The sequence below is a fragment of the Lactuca virosa genome, chromosome 3 (genome assembly GCF_052849685.1).
Source record: "Lactuca virosa cultivar CGN04683 chromosome 3, Lactuca_virosa_CGN04683_v6, whole genome shotgun sequence".
In the NCBI taxonomy this organism is placed as follows: domain Eukaryota; kingdom Viridiplantae; phylum Streptophyta; class Magnoliopsida; order Asterales; family Asteraceae; genus Lactuca; species Lactuca virosa.
Window position 1 is genome coordinate 233649969 of NC_136428.1, and position 26278 is coordinate 233676246.

The following is a 26278-nucleotide window of genomic DNA, read 5'->3' on the forward strand; positions in this document are numbered from 1 at the left end:
TCACACAACATCACCAACATCTTGGAAGAACTTGAGAGAAAAGGTTCCTATGCTCAAATCGGCTAGCCCTCATGTGTACACACCTTAGTGCCAATTTCTTGAGCCATGGGGTCCTTATATATTGTGGCTATCAGGGTTACACCACGTAACTCATGTCTTTCCATATTCTCCATGCTCCATGGGTTAAAACCTCCATGGAGTATCCATGGGTTACTCCATTGGTTTAGCCCAACATAAAGAACTATGGATCATAAGCCCACATATATAAGAATGAATGATTTACACAATCAATCCCCATATATTTAATTACTCTCCTTTTGACCACAAAATTAATTCCAAATTAATTTTTGATAAATACTAATTAAATATTATTATTCCATATTAATATATTAGAACTTATAATATATTAACAAATCATAAATATCCTTTTCTCACAAAAGTCTATCCAAATTGTTCCGATGCCATGCAACCCAAATGGACCATGCCAAATCAGGTCAAGTACATACCAATTATAGTTATGGACTTAGACACTAACCCAACAGTCTCCCACTTGGATAAGTCTAAAACTATTATTGTGTATAACTTTAAAACCCGACTAGCAATCGTAGCTCTTAAAAGCTGCTGTCGAACTCTGAACAAATCAATGACGCATCCATTAGATAAGGGATCATATATTCGTCCATTCTAGATATCATATGGATTGAGATATGGATTATAATCATTCTCTCTGTCCATTTGTTGTTTCCCGATTTCCGATTTATTACGACTGACTAATTGAACAAGTCAAATCAATCCTGGCTTGGCCAAGCACTTCGGGGTGTCATCACTAAATCATCGAGGGGCCCACAGATATCGCTTTTATCCCTTTAAGGGTAAAAGGAATGGATAAACTTCGACTCATATGCTTGTTCTACTACTTGTTGAATCATACACAAAGGCACGTTTTATAACATCGAGTTACCAATGCGTTTTCGTACAATCAATGTATAACCAACTCATAGGTACCAACTCATATCTCTAGGTTTGCAGAATATAAGATATTATTGTCTCATGATCACTCGTGATAAAATCCATGAAGTAAGTCAAATAAGCGTGGGTTTAATCCAATACTCAGAACTTATGAACACACATGAATGTTGCAGCAACTCTTGTTATGTCAACTACCTTGGACATTTACAAACCAGCTTCATGACAGTCTTGATTCATATCTACTTCCAACATATGACCGACTGTGGATGGTTTGAATAACTTAGTCATTCAGGAAGAGCGACCTAGTTATTCTGGAAGTTAAAACATGCAAAGTGAAGCACAAGAATAATCGAATCCAATATGGTCTCAGAATTTATGAATATAAATAGAACACCTTTTTATTTATCACCATATTGATTTCCCATTATTCATTGCATACTGTTTCAAACTATCAACTTTATACTTGAATTAAAACAATAGTTGTCCTATGCTCCAAGCATGTACACTATGGTTTTCTAAACACTAGTCATGCCATACACCAAGTATGCACACTATTTTTTTCCAAACATTAGTTATGCCATACACCAAGTATGCACACTAAGTTTGTATATGATCTTTACTTTGTGAAATAGATCGATTGAACATAATTCCAATGATTCTCATTTCACAATCCCAAATCCTTACCGCAAATGCAAGAATTCCAAATTCCTACCATTTACCTAAATCTGTTAGATTCTAAACATATATGCACTAATCCTCTGTAATGATTATGCACAAAGTCACAAAGACTTGTCAACAGACATTACAGAGTATTCCAATGGAGATCAACTCCATGGAAACGAAGTCTCAGATTCAAAGTACATTTCTTTGAACATCCTTCTTGCATTAAGTTTTCTAATATTACACAGATTGAATAACTTCCACCTATGGAGACAACTCCATATTCCCATTTTGACTATCACGTCTGAACAAGAGCTGCCTTTTTCAGAATATGTCAATATGGTCCTTCCAAAATTAACACTATACTTCCAACTGTCCCTGAGCAACCAATCTTTGGTAAACCTTAGATTGTCCTCGACAATTGCTTAATCAAATTAGTCATATCCAGTTCTTAGTAATTTTTCCCTCTTAATGCTCTAGGCATTTGAAAAAATTTAGAATAGATGAATATTATAGCACATGCAATCGACCCTTTATCCAAAGCATATGGGACACGATTCATGATGTCTCACATAAAGACATGATACTAGACCGGTCTTTTTGCTATAATATTTCTATTTCTATTTGCCAAGTTCTCATAATTTAGATTATGAAAAGGGATGTCGTAATCATAATCGAATTTTAGAACACAAATAATGTTCCCATATATAGAATTTTCTTATATTGATCCATTCCAACATAACATTCATATATATACTTGACTAAATTTGATTAACATCTCACGATCTAAACTTTTAGATTTTTCAATGAAGTATATTTTTCTCTCCCTTAATTATAGCAAAACAACTTGTCCCAATTGAAACTTTTGTTTTCTATAATTAATATTGCTAACTTGCAACACTTATTATAATTATCATGCTCCCACTAACATGATGATTATTAGCATAACACTTATGCTCCCACTAGCTTTGACATGTACTCAGAAATCAGCTGGACTTCTAGAAATCAATACTTTATTGGCTTTCTTACCAAAGTTTAGATTTCTGATACGAGATGCATTGATAAAACTTTATCAATGTCATACACCTTCCCTTAGATAGCTCATATGTGTGTCTAAACAATTTCAGAACTATGAAAAGGGATGCTGTAATCATAGTCTCAATTGTTTAGACCTTTGCTATTCCTAACAAGTCCATGTTAGTGTGCCGGTTAACCACACACGCTCCACTAACGACTTTGAGAATGAAAATATCACACTTGCTATCTACCTAAAATCTACTTAGTGAAAGCGTTTCCTCACCATCATTTTCATGAATCGGAGAGAAACCTTATGACACTTAGATTTTATGGTGTATGTGTTCCTATCCATGTAAAATTGTCAAAACCATAATCACAAGACAAGGTTAGTGACAAATCCAAACTCATATGGTTTGAACTTGTGCAGTCTTAACTTCTTGCCACCTGGCAGCACAAGGGTTTGCCATTGCTTCCAAGTTGTTATGCAACCAATTGAGAACTCTCAGAACTCATATGCAAAGCCAACTTTAACTGGAATGGGCACATAATTAGGAATATGTCAACATGATAGGTTATAAACCTCACGTCGTGTGCTAGTGATAAACTACCGGTTTTTATTCTTGATTAGATCTTGAAGCTTTTTCAAGATCTTTAAGACTCCCACTGTCCTCTTGACATATAGGACTCACTTGCCAAATATTCAAGAGATAGTGCAGATTCTTTATCAAGACAAACACTTCACACAATTGGCCTTCGTTGGTCTTTGTTTTATCCAAAACATCACAACTTACCAATTTCAAATGTACAAGAGTAGGACACACTTTACTCTTACATTTGACTAGCGTTAATAAACCTTTCTTTAAGATATGTCACTCAAGTTACAATCTTGGAGTATGACTCTAAGAATTGTTTGGAACGAAGTATGACTCATCTTCTTGATTTAACCATTTTAACAATTATTGATTCCTCTTCTTAGCCATAGGAATGCACTAAGATGTCCTTAGAGGACCAATTGTGAAATGGTTTCTTAATCATTAAGATGATCACAAAACATGATACTAAAGTACTCTCCCATCTTTTCAGATTTGAGAAACTTTTATCTTTCTGCCTAATTTGATTCTTCTCATTCGTTCTGTCATACATCGAAACTTTTCCAATGTTTCGGAATTATACTTAAACTTGTAAGTATAACCATATTTACTAAACTTTAGTAAATCATGACGAATAGTCTTATCGATCTTTTGTGGTGGACTTGACCAGTGCACAAGAATGTGTACTCGATCCCTTAGTCCTTCACTTGACTCACATATACATGTGAACAAGGAAATAGTCTTAATTTTCCAAAGATGAAAATTCTCATTCACCATACTATACAACTTGCATGATTTTCGGTCTAATTGAAACTTGGGTGATGAGAATCTTTCCTTATTTGGTAAATTTAGACACTACCACAAATGAAATAATCAAATTCATATTTCCATTATTGCTAGAAACATACAAATATCAATTTTTCATAAATGCAATTGCAAGGAGATATAATAAAATAAAACAAAATTTATTTATTTATGAAATGCAGAAAAACCTTTTCCTTACAATGCAACTTAAATGAAAACTATGCTATTACATATTTTCTAGCAATCTATCATAACTCCTAAGTAGTAGCTCAAGAATCCGATCTTCGAACCATGCGATTGAAATCCATCTTCGCGATCAGATTCAGCATACTCTTCTTTAAGTTTCCTTCCCTTTTCTTGATCTTGCCATACATCAAAATGTATTAAGAATCTCCAAATAGGAACTTAATTGAGTTAGATAGTGGACTTACCTGAAGCAGAGTCAAACTTTTTGACTAGACCTTCTCTCAGATCTTTCAGGTAGTTAGGGCAGCTTCGCAACCAATGCCCCTTCCTTTAGCAATAGAACCATATGGACCCTTTGGGAATGGTACACTGGACTATCTCAGACTTGCCTTTCTCTTTACCATTTGGTCAACCGAGTTGACTATGGCCGATCCCTTTCCATTGGGAAGAGAAAGCTTTTATGGATATCCAATGTTACCAATTGTCAATGTCCATTGTAGTTTGGGACGTTGATCTACTAATCAAATTTGCTTTACCAGAGCTCCAAATCATTGCTGATTCAGCAGCACCAAGCAAATAGATAAGATCATTAAGGGTCATGTCATAGTCTTTTACATAGTAGTCCCAAAGGACGCTCACTATGAGACTTAGAAAGTGATTGAACAATCAACCTTCTCAAGACTTTGACACCCAACTCTCTCGGCCTTTCAATATGTGACTTTATCTCCAAGATGTGAGCACACATAGACTTTGTTTGCCAATAGGGCTTGAGTGACTTTGAACTATTCAAGAACTTGTGGGTTAGGGAGAATAATTGGAGGAGGTGGAGGGAGTGAAGAATGATTTCCGGGACATCATCTTCATTAGGAAATCTTGTTCCAAGAGTTTTGGGAAGATCATAATTGTCTGAACCAGACATCTTTTGGGAGATATTCAAGATAGTTGATTTAAAGTCCTTAATATAACACTGAATATGACATATTAAGGCTAGGACCCAACACAATATTTTATAACTTGGGAGAGGGATGCCGTAATCCAAGCTATAGAATATTTTAAGGTAGGCGAATGACGATTCACCAATTTCCACCATGAAAAACGAAATAATTTATTAGGTTTTAACTGGATTTGAAACTCCTAGATCTTTTGAGATTCATTGAACTTTTCAATGGCATGTTTCAATCTCGATTGTGTCCTCTCAAGTTTAGTGACTGGGATGCCGAGGATCATAAAACAATGTGTGAATTACCATTCAAATATACTTGGTACCCTTAATATTTACCACTCAATCGATGTGTCGGTTAACCACATGCGCTCCACCGATACTATGATAAACATTAAATTACCCTTTGCCTACCTTGTTAAATCAAGCTTGTGTGTCGGTTAACCATACGCGCTCCACTAACCGACTTAAGCAAAGTGCAACGTGTAATTTCATGGGTTAGCACCAAATTCACATTTTCCTAAGTAACTAAGATTGGTAATTCATAATAGTTTATTTACTTAGTATTTATCATTAATACTTTTAATGAAGGGAGAATTCTAGTCTTTGTCCTACCCGTTCGGCTAACGACCCTCCACCAGTCAAGGAAGCGGTGGGTGAGAGTGGACACCCATTAAACTGTCATTTTACAGGCAGTAACCTTATACCCCCCTTATAGACCGGCTTCGTGAATGAGGCCTACTAACGGTAAGACTGACTTTGTTCTTATACATATATATATTATTAACTTATAATACTATAAAGTATAAGGGTTGAATTTTAACTTTTAAAATTCTAAGGGCTTAACTTGGAATTAAAGTATTCATGAGGGGAAACTTTACAAATTCCAAAACTTGAGGGAAAGTTTTGAACTATTCAAAAACTTTTCAATTCCATAACTTATGTGTTTAAAGTAGTTTTAATGAAAAACTCTTCAAGTTCCATAACTTGAGGACAAGTTATGGAAGACTTTAAAACATTTAAAAATGAGACTCTCCATTTTTCATAACTTATGGAAATCTTATGAGTTTTAATAATCATAAATGTGACTTTTCATATAACTTCAGGACAAGTTACAAAAACACATATTATGAACAACATTTAGAACAATTTGGATTGAAAACATATTATCACCTAACTTTTCTATTAATCTAAATCAACTCATAAGAACAAGATAATTCAAATCAAACACTTTTCATGTAATTAGCCTAACCATTAAACTAATACAAAACATGAATCTATTGACAATTATCTATGAAATTGGGTTAGGATGAACATTACTACATCAAAAAACAGGTTTACAAGTTCAAAACAGCTTAGGGTAATGTTCCTAGTCCAATTCCAGCCAAAAACTCGAAAATCTGCCAACTGGAAGCCAAACTCGTCGAGTTCCTTACAAGAACTCGTCGAGTTCATGCCATAACACATGAACTCGGCGAGTTTATAGCCAGAACTAGTCGAGTTTTCAGTCTGGGCAGATTCTCAGCTTTGAAAAACAAGTTTGCATCAAGTATAAATGAAAACAAGTCTAGGCTCCGATACCACTGAAGGGCTTTGAGAATTCTAACACTCCTATGGTGTACATGCAAAACTAAATACCTTAGATCTATGTTTTCTTTATTATACATGCAACCTTGAAGTTTCTAAGGTATTACCCTAACTAGCATACAATCTTGCAAATACATGGGTAATAAAACAAGGTAGAAGACGTACCTTTTATATGTAGCTTGATTCCATGGAGCTTAAGAGCCTAGTGCCTCAAGTGTGACACCTCAAATGGTTCACATAACATCACCAACATATTGGAATAACTTGAGAGAAAAGGTTCCTATGCTCAAATCGGCTAGCCCTCATGTGTACACACCTTAGTGCCAATTTCTTGAGCCATGGGGTCCTTATATATTGTGGCTATTAGGGTTACACCATGTAACTCATGTCTTTCCATATTCTCCATGCTCCATGGGTTAAAACCTCCATGGAGTATCCATGGGTTACTCCATGGGTTTAGCTCAACATAAAGAACTATGGATCATAAGCCCACATATATAAGAATGAATGATTTACACAATCAATCCCCATATATTTAATTACTCTCCTTTTGACCATAAAATTAATTCCAAATTAATTCTTGATAAATACTAATTAAATAATATTATTTCATATTAATATATTAGAACTTATAATATATTAACAAATCATAAATATCATTTTCTCACAAAAGTCTATCCAAATTGTTCCGATGTCATGCAACCCAAATGGACCATGCTAAATCGGGTCAAGTACATACCAATTATAGTTATGGACTTAGACACTAACCCAACAGGAATAACCCGTTTTGACTTACACGATCCTTAATTTGTTTTGTCTATCTTGTCGTATTAACGTATGATCAATGATATAGTATCCACTATTTATTACATTGATTTGGTTTCATAAAAATTGAAAACTTGAAATGATCTACATATATCTATTATAATAAGGAAAATTGTATTTACATCAAATTCATTTAAAACTTTCACTACAATTCAAGAGTTTTTTAATTTATTTGTAAAAAAAAACAACTTCAAAGGTTCTTCAGTATGTTGTACTTATGAGTCACCCTAGGTCTTATCATAGCTCTCATGAAGTTCTATACATCCAAACAAGCATCAATTAGGTGATTTTGATGGCAACGAGAGACTAATGATCTGATGATGCAAGTGAGTTGGGATGGTTTATGAGAGAGGAAGAGGGAAAATATATGTGGATTTTCTCTATTTTTGAGGTGCAGTAGTGACGAAGAAGATGATGTTAGGAGAGTTGAGGAAGATGATGTTAAAAAGAGAGAGTGTGTGTGTGAGAGCGAGAGAGGGAGAGAGAGAGAGAGAGAGAGAGAGAGAGAGAGAGTGTGTGTGTGTGTGTGTGTGTGTGTGTATGTGTGTGTATGCGTGTGTATATGTGTGTGTGTGATATTTTTCTTTTTTCTTTTTTTAATTAAATTAATAAGAAATTAATTAAAAAGGAATTATTTGAGGGTATATTGGTCATTTTAGGTAGAGTATGGGCCAAAACCACACAACAATGTCAACTATAGGGACAAAAACCGCACAGGATATCTAAAATTGGACTATTGATGCATCACCAAACATTTTTGGACCAAAACCACATAATTTTGACAACCACGGGGACCATTTTTGCAATTTTGTCAAGAAGAAATCTAGATATCATCCATGAGTTTGTGGGGGATAATATCATATGATCATCAATCAATTATATTTGACATTTTGTATACGTAAATGTGGAAAAAATAAGCATAGGCTTTAAATATGTGCAAATAAAGGAGGGTAACAATTCACATGTAACACCCAGTCCAGGTAATCATTTCATTAAGTTAAATTTTTGAGTTTCACCTAGCTCATGGTGTGAGCAATGTATGTCACGTCATGAGGTGAAAGTTTCCCAAGGGCTCGACATACTGAACAAGGGGGATCTTGCGTATCCAATGTTTCCCAAGGGCTCGACATACTGAACAAGGGGGATCGGTCATAACCGATGTGTCACATAGGTGTATGCTTGTTTTTGATTTGTTCTTTGACATGCATATGTCGTTGTGTGGCTAATGTTATTGATACATGTGTGTTAGTGGTAGAGCTTGTATGATATGATACTCTGTATGTGTGAAATTCACTAAACTTTATGGTTACCATTTTCCCTTAAAATTATTGTTTGAGGATCAGCAAGTATTTAGGATTACAGGGCGTGACAGTACACATTGGCCCGAGCATATGGATAGCGTTTTATGACATTTTTTATTATGTTTTATTTTAATTCTAGAGTTTATAACTTTCAAGTGGCTTTTGGAATTATTTGATCGAGATTGGTTTTGAATCTAGTTTAATAAAAGATATGATTTTTGTTTAAAATTGTATTAATTTAAAAAGTTAAAATTTATTGTAAACTTTTGAAATGTTACAACCATCGGTTCTAGCCATAAGTTTCTCACAAAGAACTCTAGTCATCATCCAAACCCACAACAATTAGTAAGACTTTGGCAGTTCCACTTAAACGATCACCTCAAGTTAATTTTTTAATTTTGAAAGTTAATATATGATCAATTTCAATAAATAAATAAATAAATAAATAAAAGGGTTGATACCAATGTTTTAAAAACCGGTTTTTTAGTTCAACCGGTATGGTGACCGGTTTTCGGTTCAACCGGTTTAACCGGTTCGACCACTGAGTAAACCGGTTTTTATAATTTTATCTTTTTTTCGTATTTTCATACACATACATACATACACAAATCAAGAATTTGATGTCCACAAGTTCACACATTAAAATACACATGAAAACAAGTTGTAAATCATTTTAAATACATTAAAATAACTCATAACTATAAGTTTACATCAATTCACGTGCATTAAAAAGAAAATAAAGTTCTAGATGAATATAAATGCATCAAAAAACTTCATAACATTTATCATGTGCTTTTATACAAAAAAAATTTAATAAATGTGAATATACTACCAAAGTTTATTATGCAAAATGTTTCAATTTCATGTGTTTTTATTCAATTCAACCGGTTTAATTGAACCGGTTCAACCGGATTTTGGTAAAAACCGGCCGGTTCGATCCGGTTTAAAAATAGACAAAAAACCGGTGATAGTTGAATCGCTCCCTTCCCCGATTCCCGGTCGAACCGGTTCAACCGGCCGGTTCAAACCGGTTTTTAAAACATTGGTTGATACATATTTTTAGGAGAGGGGGCCTTCTTACCTAAGAAGGTAGGGACCAAGATAAACACAACTGAAGATGCCATATACAACTTATGTTTTCCCCAAAACAGTGATTTGTATGTAGTGTGTTCTACCATCCACGAGGAGCACGTCCATGAAGTTTAGGCGATCAACATAAGGGTGTTGAATAAATTTCATTATCCATAGCAGTAGATTATCAAACCGAACAACTACACACATGGACCAAGATTATCCACCCAACCAAGTTACAGGAAATCTAAATGTTTATTTTAGGTCATTTTTTATTTGCTTCTAAAATCAATAAAGAATAAAACTATTGATATGGGAGGAAACTCTATCATTTCAAATTCTTTATCTTCTTTCAAATCATTATCGTGAAAAAAAAAGGATTGGGAGGCCATTTAGGAGTGTTTTTATCCAAACGACAACATTGAAATTGAAAATAATCTTGCCAATTACAAACTTGCGTTTTTTGATATTGAAGATTGTTTATATCCTTATTTTCCAAAACGAATGCCCTAAGTACAACTTCATGCACCTTTGCTTTTAAAGTTAGTCCAGAATGTCTGGCATGACATTCCGGAAGACCGGAAAAGATGCCATTTTTTTCAAAAAAAAAAAAAAAAAAAAAAAAAAAAAAAAAAAAAAATTGCTCATTTCTAATAAATACATCTTTCATAATGATCATATGATCATTTTTGCTAATATCCCATCTTCTAACCACTTTAAATAATTGGTTATATATAACTTCTTTTATTACAAATATTTTTAGACACTTTTTAAGTATTGCATTACCCAATTCCAATTCCAAGGTTAACCCAATCAAAAAGAAAACCAAACATCAGTAAACTATGGTCTTTGTCAATAGTACAATACAGAGCTTGGGTCCGTTTTTTGTACAACACTTTGGTTGCGTACCTATAGAGGTGCTACTCAAAATCAGATTTTCTATCACGTGTAGTGAATTTATTGTTTTTACAAATATTTATTGTAAGTGACAAATTCGACCGATTTACTTATTGATGAATGGAATTGTGTTAAGTTTTATATCTAACGAGTCAATGGGGCAAAGTTTTAAAAACAATTCCTAAAAAGGATACCTGTGGCCGAAAGTCATCAAAAATATATTCAAATGCAAACCTCTAAAATTGTCTTATTGAAATCTTAGATTATTACAGTAACAATATAGTTTTCGTAATCTTATTTTAAAAAATATATATATATAAATATTTATAAAAGTTAAAAATAATAGATTAAATAATTGTTTATGGGTCGACCGAAAGCTAACACGTATCCGTTCCGATCAAGCTGCTTAATAATGTCATTTCTCTTTTTTTTTTTTTTCTATTAAGTCTGAATTTTTTATTCATTTGCCAACATGAATTTTTTTATTTATTTGCCAACATGAAATAAACATGGTCATCGTTTTTCGTTCTTCCAAGAATAGTGATATACACACTTTGAGCCCTTCCATTTCAATTCATGTTTAATGAGTTTAATCAAGCAACCAAACGGCCCAATATAATATAATGGAGCAGTCCAATATCCTTTATATGCCATCTCTCCGTGCATATACATACATATTTATATTAGTTATTTTATGAGTTTATTAAAAAAAATCAAATATAAAATATAAAATTTTAAAAATTCTGAATTTATCATGAAAGTAAAAAAAAAATTATTGAATTACTGAAATTGAAACATTTTTTTCTTTTAAATATAAACAAAAAATTTATATAAATAAATATAAGAAATACTTGGCTTTAATTTATAAACTTTAAAAATAAATTAAAGGTGCATTAATTAAATTTATAGTAATTTATTATTATGTTTATTAAAATTATTACATTTAAATATTATATAGAATTTAATAAAATGAAGAAAAACCATAAAATGACAAATATAAAAAAATCAATCTAAAATAACCACAAAATGACATGTAACAAAATGAATGAGAGCATGACATATGAAAAAAAAACATATTTATTATAGTAGATATATGCGATAAATTTGTAATCAAGTGTCAAGTTGTGAATAAGTTTGTGATAAAATGCAAGTAATAAGTTTATATAATGGCGTATATCCGTATTTGTATGTTAGATTTGGTTGTCTTTAAATTTCAAGTATTTGATTTTAAAAAAATAATCGGTTATCTTTAAATTTCAGTATTTGATTTCAAAAAAAATAATTTGTACTTATACTATTGAATTGATTAGTAATTATTTTTTAACACTTGCTTCCGGATGAAAATAAATAAAAACTTTTATTTTGTATACAAGCAATAGATGAAAAGATAGTTTACCTTATTGCGAAATAAATTATGGTGACTAACAATCATCATGATCTGCATTACAACTTTGATTATGAATGGTTTTGGATATGTTCAGTGCGAAGAGCCCGGTAGCAGCAGCATCTGTGTTTCGGTTATCTCGGATTGAGGTGAGTCTTCTCAGTGTACACGTGAGTCAAAGGCACTAATGCTGGCCTACTAGAATATGTTATGTAGGATGCTAGTTGTCTTTATGACTTTTTTATTGTATGATGGGTTGGGCTTAAGGGCATACATGTAGGGTTGGGCCCAACTGTATGAGAGGGTTGGGCCCATTGTATGTTGGGTTAGGCCCATTGTATGACGGATTAGGCGCAAATGTATGTCGGGTTGGGCCCATTGATTAAGAAGGGCTAGGCCCATTATTATGGGATGGGCCCAATATGTGGGCTAGGCTTAATGATATATATGGTATGTGGTATTTTAGGGAACTCCGTAAGTCTTATGCTTACAGTTTTATGGTTATGGTTTCAGGTATTTCTAGTTCGAAAGGAAAGGGTCCGACGTGACTGCATATCATCATCCAGAGTTTAATTTCGCTGTAGTTGTTTATGACTTTTACTCTGATGTATAAATATTACTTTTACCTTGAACGCTTTTGGGAACAAATTGTTATACGGATTAATGTTTTAAAAATAAAAATTTTTCAACGGATTTTTGGGACGTTACATCATAAGTTCACTTGCATGAATACCATTAATAACCATAACAAAATATGATCTTTCAATGTAACGTCCAAAATTTCAAACCAAAATTTTCATTAAAAATAGATTAAACAATTAAAACACCCTTTCAGGCCACCCCCATCCATGCTAAGTCGCATAATTTCTGAACCTCCCCTTGTAGCAAAATCTGATTGTGTATTTGGTTGCATTAAATATTTCCCTAAAGGAACTTTATACGGGAGAGACGGCTTGAGGGCTCAACACATCTTGGATGCCCTTTGTGGAGAAGGGTCTACTATAAGTATAGATCTCCTACGTACTATCACTACAGTGGTTAATTTATGGTAAACGAGAATATGTCCGTCCATTTTGGCAGAGTTTGTTGCATCCGCTCCTCTCACGTCTCTGATGAAACCTGCCAACGGGATCCGTCCAATTGTAATAGACACTATATGGATACGTCTGGTTTCCAAGGTTGCCATGAAAGGTGTGGATAAAGAAATGGCCAAGTGCCTTAATGATTTTCAGTTCGGGGTTGGTGTGTTCGAGGGTGTTGAGGCTGTGTTACGCAGTGCCAATAGGGTCTTGAGTGAACACCACACTAACGGGTCTCTTGCAATTCTTACAGTGGACTTCTCGCACTACAAGAAAAACACGATTTTTCTACGGAAGGAATCCGTTGCGAAAAGCTGAAATTCCGTTGCAAAAGACGAATAGCGACGGAATTTGTGACGGCCGATTTCCGTCCCAAAAAACCTCGTAGCGAGGGTTTCCTAGGGAAACAATCATTATGTTGCAATTGTGACAACGGAATGAAATCCGTTGTATATGGTATTCTGTCATGTATTCCGTAGTAGGTTTCCATCATAAATTTTGTGGTAGTTCTTCCGTCACAAATTCCGTTGTAGTTAATCCCTAGCAAAATATGTGGTGATGATTCTCTAGCAAATTCTGTGGTGGTAAATCCCTAGTAAATTCTGTGGTAGTGATTCCCTAGTAAATTCCGTCGTGGTGATTCCCTAGTAAATTTTGTGGTGGTGACTCCCTAGCAAATTTCGTGGTGATGAATCCCTAGCAAATACCGTGGTGGTGATTCCCTAGCAAATTCTGTTGTACTGAATCTCTAGCAAATTCCATGGTTGTTGACCCCTAGCAAATTTGGTGGTGATGAATCCCTAACAACTTCCGTTTGATGACTTCCTAGCAAATTTTGTGGTGGTGAATCCCTAGCAATTTTCGTGGTGTGTATTATATAGCAGATTCCATATCAAAGATTCCATATGGATAGATGGATAATTGGTTTATAAATTAAATCCATATTATTTTGTAGTAATATTTGAAAAACAAAAATAACAAAAAAATCAAATAACATTATATTATAAAATAATACAATACTTATTCATTACATGGAAAATGGATAGTGGCTAATCTAAAATAAATAATTTGCAATAAACATATCAACACTTTATGACCTACTATTGTTGTTGTTTTGTAATGACATTAATAAGATCCATTGTCGTTTTAAGTTTTTTTTTCAAGTTGTCCGACTCTTGCATTGTTTTATTCTTCTTGGGCCTTCATTATTTCTTTAAGCTCTTCGTTTTGCTCTTTTTGTTTAGCAACAAGATCCCTCAATTCTTCCGTTTCATCATTTTTTCTGGAATGTAAGATACATCCGTTTTACCATTAATATTGGGAACCGCCTTTGCAAAAGAGTCTAATCCATAAAGTCTTCTTTTTTTGTCATGACCACCAACAACATCATAAAATAGTTTGTCCTCCTCAAATTCAGCACCTTCAACTTCCAACTCTTCCCCTTTTTCTGTGTAGGCCGCCTACAAAATAAAAATAATATAAGTTAAAAGATATCAAAGTTTTGAATGACATTATGGACTAGCTACAATATAAAAGTTTAATTGCACTGAAATGAATATTACATGAATTTGTCTATCTTTTTCATTGGTGAAAGTGACTCCATCGTGATTCTTCGTGTGTGTATACAGGAACATTTCACTATGTGGTGGATTACGTCCTAATTTCCTCTTCTGTATGAATACCATAAAATGTAAAATATACACATAAACATAAATATTGATGTAACATTAAAAAATTACCAAATCAGAAGCTATCTTCAAATGATTTGCGGATCCAGCGTTATGGGTAGGTTGTGCTACTCCATCAGCCACACTGTTACGCCTATTTTTCTTGTTCTGCTCGGATTTTAGCTTGTATTCATCTGTATTCCATTTTACTTGCCAGGAGTTCCAGACTTCATGTGCAATATGAGCTGGTTTAAAGGCATGTGGGTTTCTTTGTGGGCTCAGCATGTTGTAAAGATATTGTCCATAACTTTGTGCCACTTTACTTGCCCAAGCTAGCCTCACCAGCGACTCTATTGTTTCATCCCAACAACATTTTTTCTACACATTAACAATATAAACAAAAGTTTAAATGTAAATGTTTACCAAACAATAATTTATCACATATAGTTAACTACATGTAACTCCTCCCAATATAATTCATGCATTTCTTTGCTTACTTTCCCCCAAGTGTACCCTTGTGGATCTACTCTTTGTAAAAAGAACCGACTAATAATGTGTGCACAAGGGCCTGGTGGCATGAGCCTGCAAATAATCATGTTATCGTTTTAGTTTTGAATTAATATGTACGTGTACACCAAAAGGTTATACATAGAAAAAAGTTGTAAGATATGATTGGTAACTCACGTTTTTTTTCCAAACATGAACAGTTAAACGTCCATCTGGTCCACAATCTTTAGATGAATTGTTTTCACCTTCTACATTTTCCACAAGAGATCCATTCAAGGTTGGTTGTGTTGGTGATAGGGTAGATTCTGGGATAGGTGTTAGTGATAGGGTATATTCTTGGGTAGGTGTTGGGATAGATGTATATGTTGAGGATGTGGTAGTTCCTTTAGGTAAGGAGGATGCGGTAGTTACTGTAGGTGTTGAGGATGGTAGTATCGATGAAGGTTTTGAGGTTGTGGTAGTAGATATAGGTGTTGATGATGTGGTAGTGGATGTCGGTGTTAAGGATGGTTTCGATGATGTAGGTGCTGAAGTTTTGGTTGTCATTGAGGATTGTATTGTTTCAGTTGCTGATGTTTTAGGTGTATTTACTAAGGATGGTGTGGATGTTGTAAGTGATACTGAGGAAGTGGTAGTCATGTTGGTGTTAATGATTTAGGTTTAGGGGTTTTGGTGCTAGATTTTATAGGTGCATTGGATGTGGTTGCTGATTTTGGGAAGTCGATTTCTTCATTTTGTAATTGTTTGCTTATGAATTTTGCAGTTGAAGTCCTGTTGCAGTACAAAACCTGTGGTGCAATGAATTTAGTTGCCTTCACACCTGATGCTCGTTTTGGTTTCAAGTTCGACATCTTTCTTTCTTAAAAATAAACAAAAAACTATAGTCAATACCAATGTATTAAAGATGATAAACTATTTATGAGCAGAGAACAATCATACACTAAAAATAAATTATAGATGAATGCATTACTACGCATGCATACTGTTGAATACCAATGTAGTTGTAATTTAAGATGATCATATATATGAAGATGATTAGAGAACAAGAAACGATTATCACTACAACATTAAATAAAAATAAATTTTAGAAGAGTAACAACCTATATCTCCAAAGTCAGTGCACAAACGTAATGAAGAAAGATTTCGATCAATTAGCCGCCGAAGATGATTACAGAAAATGTAAACCCTATTTCTAATAAATTAACTTACCCTAATAAGCAGACTTAACGTGTGTAGGTTGGAGGCAAAGGAATTCTGACATATTTTGGAGCTCCACTATTGAAAAATTCAAACTGTCCAGATTAGCGCTAAATATTTAGTAATTCAAATTTTCAAAGAAGTTCCAGCTTGATAGAAAGGGTATATAACGTCAAGAAAGAACAAAGAGTAACAAGGTGTTCATACCATAATTTTAATTTAAAATTATAAATGAGAATTAAACAATAATAAATTATACATCTTTATGTTGCTATGTTTCAACCAAAATTTATATATAAAAGACGTATGATAACACCCATGGATGACATATGGGTCATGGATCAAGTTGTGAATATTATAGTGTCATGCATGGTAACACCACCCATGGATGACATATGGGTCATGGATCAAGTTGTGGTTGCTTAATTATAGTGTCATGTATGGTAACACCACCCATAGATGACATATGAGTCATGGATGCAATTTGTGGTTGCTTATAGTGTTATGGTAACACCCATGGATGCCATATGTGTCATGGTTGTGATGGTAACACCCATGGATTCCATATGTGTCATGGTAACACCCATGGATGCCATATGAGTCATGGTTGTGATGGTAACACCCATGGATACCATATGGGTCATCGTAACACCCATAGATGCCATATGTGTCATGGTTGTGATGGTAACACCCATGGATGCCATATGTGTCATGGTAACACCCATGGATGCCATATGTGTCATGGTTGTGATGGTAACACCAATGGATGCCATATGGGTCATGGTAACACCCATGGATGCCATATATGTCATGGTAACACCCATGGATGCCATATGTGTCATGGTTGTGATGGTAACACCCATAGATGCCATATATGTCATGGTAACACCCATGGATACCATATGTGTCATGGTTGTGATGGTAACACCCATGGATGCCATATGTGTCATGGTAACACCCATGGATGTCATATGTGTCATGGTAACACCCATGGATTCCATATGTGTCATGGTTGTGATGGTAACACCCATGGATACCATATGGGTCATGGTAACACCCATGGATTCCATATGTGTCATGGTTGTGATGGTAACACCCATGGATGCCATATAGGTTATGGTAACACCCATGGATGCCATATGGGTCATGGTAACACCCATGGATGTCATATGTGTCATGGTAACACCCATGGACGCCATATGTGTCGTGGTTGTGATGGTAACACCCATGGATGCCATATGTGTCATGGTTGTCATGGTAACACCCATGGATGCCATATGTGTCATGGTAACACCCATGGATGGTATATGTGTCATGGTTGTGATGGCAACTACCATTGATGACATATGTGTCATGGTAACACCCATGGATTCCATATGTATCATGGTAACACCCATTGATGACATATGTGTCATGGTTGTGATGGTAACACCCATGGATGCCATATGTGTCATGGTTGCGATGGTAACACCCATGGATGCCATATGTGTCATGGTAACACCCATGGATGGCATATGTGTCATGGGTGTGATGGTAACACCCATGAAGGCCATATGTGGCATGGTAACACCCATGGATGCCATATATGTCATGGTAACACCCATGGATGCCATATGGGTCATGGTTATGATGGTAACACCCATGGATGAAATATTGGTAATGGTAATTTTAAATGGTTGTGTTATAATTATGAATTATGATATATATATATATATATATATATATATATATATATATATATATATATATATATATATATATATATATATATATTTGTTATTTTAGTCTTTTTCATTTAAATAGTCAAAGTTCCAATTTGACCCATAAAAGGTTAGAATGTTTGAATAATGTGTTTTGACACAACTACCCTTAGTAATCACATATTGGGAATGATTTCAAGGGCACTTTGGTCTTTTTTCACTCTATATCGTTTAGGCGCCATGATGTTTCTGATGTCATGCCGGCATTTCAGTTCTTCAACCATTCAGAACGTCTCAAATCTTCCCGATGATAAAACTGCAGACGAACACTTAAACCCCCAAATCGTCGAAGGGTAATCGTTCTTAAAATCGATTTTCTCCGATAATAGTGACTCCGGTATTTAGTCCTCGCGACCAGAGCATCATAAAGTAAGTTTTTTTCCGTACCTTGTTACGCCGCTTTTCATAATTATGCCTAATTTTCTTAAAAAAATTGAAATCAACTACTCCAATGTGTATTTTGTAAGTAGAATGTCGAATACAAGAACTTGTCGTTCGTTAGATGATCTTCCAATAGAGATTTTGAGTCGGATTATTGTAATAGTAGGGTCAGAATCTGCGAAAGGCATCATCTCTACAAGACTTTGGTAATTCTCAATAAACATCAACTAATGAATGTATATTTGATGAAATACAACTTTATTTATTACTTATTTCCTATGTATTTAAATTTATGAAGTTCAAAGAAGATTTATGCAGTGGGGGGTGATCCTCAAGTGTTCAGAACAGGATCCCTGCACATGATTGAAGGAATGGGTCCCAAATATCTGAATGCTGATTTATTTATACGAACATGTGCATTGCATAATAACATTGAAGCCATGTTTAGACAAGGAATGGTATGTGTAATTTCAGTAATTATATGTAATCTATTCCATTTATTAATATTTAGTGTCATTGATGTTAATGATATTGTTATTCTGTTAATAGGAGGAGTGCTTTTGTAATGGAAATTTTGAATTCGGAGTGGCTTTGTTGAAAGAGGCAACAGATGGGGATCATTTTGAGGCAATTTATTTGCTTGGAATGATCTACATTTCAAGAAGGCCTCCTCAGTGTGATCAAGGTATGTATGGTATATATGTACATTAAATTTTGTATATAGTTAATTAATGCATGTTTGTGGTTTGGGGTTAGTATTTAGTTGTGTTGTGTTGTATAATATTTACTGTTGTGTTGAAACGGATACATTGGATTAATTGATTGTTATTTTAATGTGTAGGTTTACAACTACTTGATGTGTATTTTGGCTGGGCAGTTCCGGATAATGGGGAGTACACGGGTGTTGTTGATAGTGCCAAAGAGTTGTTGCGGACTGTTGATGTTGTTCATATACTTACAACGAATACATCACTTTCCAATGTGAAGAGCCACATCATTCTGTTAAATGGGCATTTGCGGTAGGCCATGAAGAGGATGAGGATCCACAAAGATATTGCATGGTTTGTCGTTGGTATGTGGAGTACGATAGGTTTTGCATGTTTCTTAAAAATATAAATGGTTGATAATATTGGACTTTCAATATTAGTTTTATATTGTATTGTATATGTAGTTGTATATAATGTTATTTTATTTTATGTTATTATTTTCTGATAAAAGGGCATTTTAGTAATTTTTACTTGCTATGGTGTTTGAGTAGGTTTAAATCTTTTTTGGTAATCAAGTGTAGTACATGATGAAGTGTATGTCGTAAACAATTAAAAAATAAATTTAATTTAATTTTCAAGTAACTTTTGATGGAATAAAAATAAGTTGGTAATCAAGTCGTTATTAATAAAAATAATCTATATAGAATATATAATTTAATTAGCTCTATATCTATATTTATTATGCATGTTATTAAAATTTATAATTACCCGTGTACTATATGGGTTTTAACATAATATTGAATAATATCGACCCAATAATATGACCTAGTTTCCATCCAACACATCGAAATCAAGGGTTGTCGAAGGTTCCCTCAGACACCCTTTCTTTGAATATGTGTTCTGCAATTATCAAACTCAATTAAACCATTCTACAAATATTCTAAGCCATTATCAAATTATCAAAGTGATTCAACCATTCAAATTAGAAAACTTTGAAGATTGGTTCAGCATTCGGTCATTAACTTTGTGAAACGAGGTGTTGTAAAGGTACATTTGCAATATTTATATTCTACATATATTTTTACTTCAAATCTCATCTATTAATTCAAAGCAATATTAATGAACATAATATTGTGTTATTTAAATGTATACTTTACATATTTAACACCATGAACAATACAAATGGAAAGTGGATGTATGAAAGAAAAGACAATCGTGGTTATGTATCGCATGTTTTCATACAAGGAGTGAAAAAATTCATAGATTTTGCTACCAGTAAACATAGGTTCATGGACGAAGATAGAATCAAAAGTCCATGTATCAAATATCGTAACATACCATATAGAGACACTAATACTGTTAAGCATCATTTTTACAAGTCAGGTTTTGTTGAGGAATATTGGTTTTGGGATAAACATGACAAAACATCCATTGATGATGACAATACGTTTTTAAGGGTGAATGATTCAAACACAAATGTGAATGAAAGTGAATGTACTTATAGATAAATGGTCATAGATGCAATGGCTCCTGATTTTAATACTAGTAATCCTGAGGAGGAGCCAAATGCACTAGATAAAAAAATTCTTTGATACGCTAGAGGCATCCGATAAAGAATTGTGGCCTGGATGTAAAAAATTCACAAAACTGTCTTCTGTAGCTAGACTATTGAATATAAAATCAGAGTATCGCATACCTGAATAAAGTTATGATGTTATCTGCCAATTGATAAATGATGTGTTTCCGGAGGAGAATAATATGGTAGGTAGTTTATACGAGAGCAAAAAGTTAATACAAGCACTAGGTTTGCCTATTGAGATGATTGACTGCTGCAAATCTGGATGTATGATATATTGGAGGGGAGACAAAGATCTTTATCTGTGCAAATTCTGCAATGCATATAGGTACAAACGGTCAAAAATTTGGCTAGATGTTCTCACTTATCCTTTAAGAAAATGAATTACTTTCCTTTGACTCCAAGGTTGAAGAGACTGAATGCTTCACAAGCCACAACCGCTTCCATGATGGCACTCCGAGAATCATGGAAATGATGTTGTAGTAATGTGTCATCCATCCGATTCTGAAGCTTGGAAGCACTTTTACAAAATTCATCCTTCATTTGCAACAGAAATGCGCAATGTTAGATTAGGCCTAAGTACAGATGGGTTTGCACCACATGGAGCATTTGGAAAACAATATTCTTCTTGGCCTATTATTATAACACCTTATAATTTTCCACCTTCTATGTGCATGAAAGATCCTTACATGTTTTTTATCGCACTTGTGCCAGGACCGTCAAACCCTAAGCATAAATAGATGTCTTTTTGCAACCAATTGTTGCAGAATTGGAGCAGTTATGGGAAGAAGGCGTAGTAACATATGATATATCTTTAAAACAAAATTTCCATTTACGAGCAACTTTGATGTGGACAATAAGCAATTTTTCAGCATATGCAATGTTGTCAGGATGGTCTACAGCAGGTAAGCTAGCATGTCCACATCGTGGGAAACATACACAAGCATTCAGACTAAAGAATGGTAATAGGATGTCATGTTTTGACTGCCATAGAAGATTTCTACAGGTAAATCACCCATATAAAAAGGATAAATATAAGTTCAAGAGGAATCGTGAAGTGATAGAAGGTCCTCCTCCAAGTAAGAATGGTAAACAAACTTTAAGGGAGATTGAACAATTAGGTTTGGTAAAATTGACTGAACTAAATGTTGATGATGCAAACAAAAGATGTGGTGATCATGGTTGGAAAAAGAAAAGCATATTTTGGGATTTACCATATTGGAAAACAAACCTCATTAGACATATCTTTGATGTTATGCATATTGTGAAATATGTATTTGAGAACTTTTTTACACTGCAATGGATGTCAAAGGGAAGTCGAAGGACAATGTAGCAGCGAGTAGAGATCTGAAACTCTATTGTAGGAAGAGAAAAGGAGTCAAAGATAATATAAGAGCGTACTATGCTCTGAACAAGAATCAAAAGAAATCCATATGCGAATGGGTGGAGAAATTGCGTTTCCCCAATGGTTATGTTTGTAATTTGGGGAGGTGTGTTGATTTAACAGGGTGTAGACTGTTCGGAATGAAAAGCCACGATTGTCATGTTTTTATGAAAAGATTGATGCCAATTGCATTTCGTGAGATGTTGCCAAAACAAGTGTGGGAAGAATTAACAGAGTTGAGTATTTCTTCAAAACATTAACAGCAACATCAATCACAACAAAAGACATGGAAAGGATTGAAACCGAGATCCCAATAATTCTATGTAAATTAGAGACCATCTTTGTCCCTGGTATTTTTATCTCCCTGGAACATTTATCAGTACATTTCTCATACGAAGCGAAGATGGTCGGTCCCGTCCAATATCGGTGGATGTATCCATTTGAAAGGTTTGTATGTTACATCATAATGTATGTTGCTATTTTTGTAAGCTAATTTAAATCTTCTTTACTATATATATCTAAATCAGTTGAAAAAAGATGTGAAAAATAAAGCTCGAGTGGAAGGGTCCGTTGTTAACGCGTACTTGCTTCGTGAAGCATCAATATTTTTCTCTCATTATTTCGAGACTGGTGTCCCCACACGTAATAGAAAGTTGCCTCGAAATGATGATGTAGGAGGAGATGAGCAGCCTGATGATAACAATGAAATGTTAGATATATTTTCATTTCCTAGTCGTCATTATGGAAGATTCAGGAATAGAATGTTGTATGATAAGGAATTGCATGCTGACCAAACTTACATACTCCTTAACGAAGATATTATCAAACATTACATCAGGTAAGTAACATATACTTCAATTTTAATTATAACAATCATTTGTTGTGTGATTGCTCTGAATACCATTTACATGCATGATTTTGTTTATTACATCATATTAACTTTAAAAATGTTATTTAAATGGTAATACAAAATATTTGAAGAAGATTTGAATGAACTTATTGGGGATATGGATGAACAGGAGCTTGCAGTTGAAGTTGAGAAGAACTTTGCAGTATGGTTTGAAACTATGTGGGTGTTATTTTTGTATTTTTTTATTTTATTATTTTTTTATGGTTATAATTAACTCTAATTAAGTGTTTTACCATTTTTCATATAGGTACGTAAGATCCGGATTAAAAACAAGTATATATCTGACCTTTCCAAAACGCCATTAAAAAGGTGAAATTATGTAGTGTATACTTTGTCAATGGTTACAAGTTTCACACAGAAGCTCATGGTCTGAACAAATCAACAATCAATAGCGGATTGTGTGTTAGTAGCCAAGGAGGTGATTATTACAGTAATGTAGAGGAAATTTTAGAAGTCGAGTACCCTGGTTACCTAATCAAAACCATAGTTTTGTTTAAATTTCATTGGTATGATCCAACACCTAACATAGGAGTTAACGCTCACAAACATTATAACTTGGTCGAGATAAACATCAAAAGAAAATACAACAAGTTCGAGCCGTTTGTTTTAGCCATGCAAGCCACTCAGGTATGTTACATTCCTTACCCAAGTTTGAAAATAAACAACTCGGACTGGTGGGATGTATTTAAAGTTAAACCTCGTGGTTGGACTGATGAAAATCATCCTCAGAAAGACGTTGCTTTCCAAGAAGATGAAGTTGAATCGAATGAAATCATTATACCAGCTACAGCCGATACAGACAATTATGATGATCACGACATATCAAGCATCGATTTAGATAATGAAAATAACATTGATGAAGAAGGTGAAATTCATGAGGACGACAATTATGGTATTCCTGACAACGAGGGTAGTTATGAGTATAGTACATCAAGCAATGAAGAAGAAGAGGAGGAAGAAGATATTGCCTAGATGTATTTGTTTCTTTATAAATGGATGGTTACATTGTATAATTTTTAGTTTTTGCATGCGAATTGGTAAATGTGATGTGATGTATTAGTGCCCTTCATGAGAATTAAATAAAATGAAATTTCATCATTCTTTGGTACATTGAAATTCTTTACTAAAAGGGGATATGTGTTTTTGAGATATTAGTATGTACAATATTTTCATTAAATATCCAATTAAGTAATCGTTTAAGATATAATCCAGTTTTTTTACATTGTAATGGTAAAAAATTATTCAAGATAACATAAATATATATAATAGCAAATGTTTATTCCTTCTATTAAAGACATATAAAATACATTGAAACAAACAAAATATATTACCAATTCAAAAACATATCATTCAAACTGTGACAACCCGTTATTTCAGGGCAACAAAAAGTCAACAACAGCCAAGATACTAGAAGTCGTTTGATTAAATCGTTATTATAATTAGGTGATAGTGTAAAAGAGTTATGGAAATCAAAATATGCCTTTCCTATGAATTCTGAGAAGTCTCGAAATCACTTTTCTCGGACCGAAAACGAGTTTTCGATCAGGGCTGCAAAACCCTCGCATCTGACCATTTCCTTCGGACCCGCAAATGGTTCACAACCGCAAATAGTTCGCAGTCGAGAACCCTCGGCCTTATCCCTTCGGTTCGCATCCCCACGCATGTGTCACTTCTCGTCAGTTTCTTGCTATAAATAGCATGGACCGAAAACATACTCTCACTTCTTCTACATCCAACCGAAAACACAATCTACTCTCTCAAGAACACCAACCGAAAACCACTTTTTCTCTCTCAAGTACCATCCGAAATCATTTGAAACTCCTTCAGATCTTGCTTAGAGCACCAAGTGTTCTTCATTTCATCAAGATATCACCTTTCTTTTTGGTGATCCTCAGCCGAAAACCCTTGAATCTTCTTGGTTTGACCAAGAACACGAAGAACATCATCAAGATCTTCTTATGGCCGAAAACACAAGGGCTCGCTGAAAACACCTTGCAGCCTCACGAATTCACTTCTAGCACTCTTATTTGTAAGTGAAACTTACAAATTAGGTTACTTCCTTAACATACTTGATATATATTCACTAATTGTATACCTATACATTATATGAAATGCTTTTAGGACTCGGTTTTGTTGCAGGACTTAACTTGTGGAAATAACATCCTATATCGAACCTTCTATCGAATCACTCACATAATGTGAGTTCATACCCATATCTTTTTACTATTTTTCAAAGTTTTAAAGGGGGGAATACAAGTAAAAACACAAGAAATTATTGTGTTAAACAGTTCAAGCTATTTCAACGGATTTAAACTATTTTAAAAAGTGTTTTCAAACTACTTAATTGTTTTATACTTTTATTCTCCAAAATACATGTTATATATATATATATATATATATATATATATATATATATATATATATATATATATATATATATATATATATATATATATATATATATATATATATATAGTGGAGATCCAACAGACTTAGGACTGGTGTTTCCACCTTATCTCCTATTCCTTGTCTGGTTGTGGACTAGGGTTGGAACCACTTGTCCGACTGCCTGTTTGATCTTAGTTATATATGTTATATATATATATATATATATATATATATATATATATATATATATATATATATATATATATATATATATATTTATAGATATATATATATATATATATATATATATATATATATATATATATATATATATATATATATATATATATATTAAACATGAAACTTATTTAAATAAAGCTTTAACCCCCTTTTTGTAAACATGTCGAGTAATAGGTATCTTTCTCAAGTTATTTCATTGTGTTATTAAATTGTTAAATTACTAAGATCTTCATTGCGTACAGAACATACAT

The 26278-nt window shown here is 33.8% G+C and overlaps 3 protein-coding genes across 3 annotated transcripts; 2 read left to right on the top strand and 1 right to left on the bottom strand.

Moving 5' to 3' along the window:
• Positions 1 to 14495: 14495 nt before the first annotated feature.
• LOC145164455 (uncharacterized) lies at positions 14496 to 16335 on the bottom strand. Its single transcript, XM_079083170.1, has 6 exons — positions 16268 to 16335; positions 15475 to 15559; positions 15050 to 15355; positions 14873 to 14980; positions 14745 to 14770; positions 14496 to 14592 (listed from the first exon to the last, which is right to left on the bottom strand). Exons 1-6 carry the CDS (start codon positions 16333 to 16335, stop codon positions 14496 to 14498), a joined length of 690 nt encoding a protein of 229 aa, XP_078939296.1.
• Positions 16336 to 18912: 2577 nt separating this feature from the next.
• On the top strand, positions 18913 to 19845 carry LOC145164456 (putative F-box protein At1g67623). The gene is made up of 4 exons (XM_079083171.1): positions 18913 to 19028; positions 19121 to 19280; positions 19372 to 19507; positions 19664 to 19845. The coding sequence occupies exons 1-4, from the start codon at positions 18913 to 18915 to the stop codon at positions 19843 to 19845; spliced, it is 594 nt and encodes a 197-aa protein (XP_078939297.1).
• Positions 19846 to 21952: 2107 nt separating this feature from the next.
• On the top strand, positions 21953 to 24371 carry LOC145164457 (uncharacterized). Its single transcript, XM_079083172.1, has 5 exons — positions 21953 to 22286; positions 22388 to 22729; positions 22979 to 23327; positions 23647 to 23672; positions 23758 to 24371. Exons 1-5 carry the CDS (start codon positions 21953 to 21955, stop codon positions 24369 to 24371), a joined length of 1665 nt encoding a protein of 554 aa, XP_078939298.1.
• Positions 24372 to 26278: the final 1907 nt, after the last annotated feature.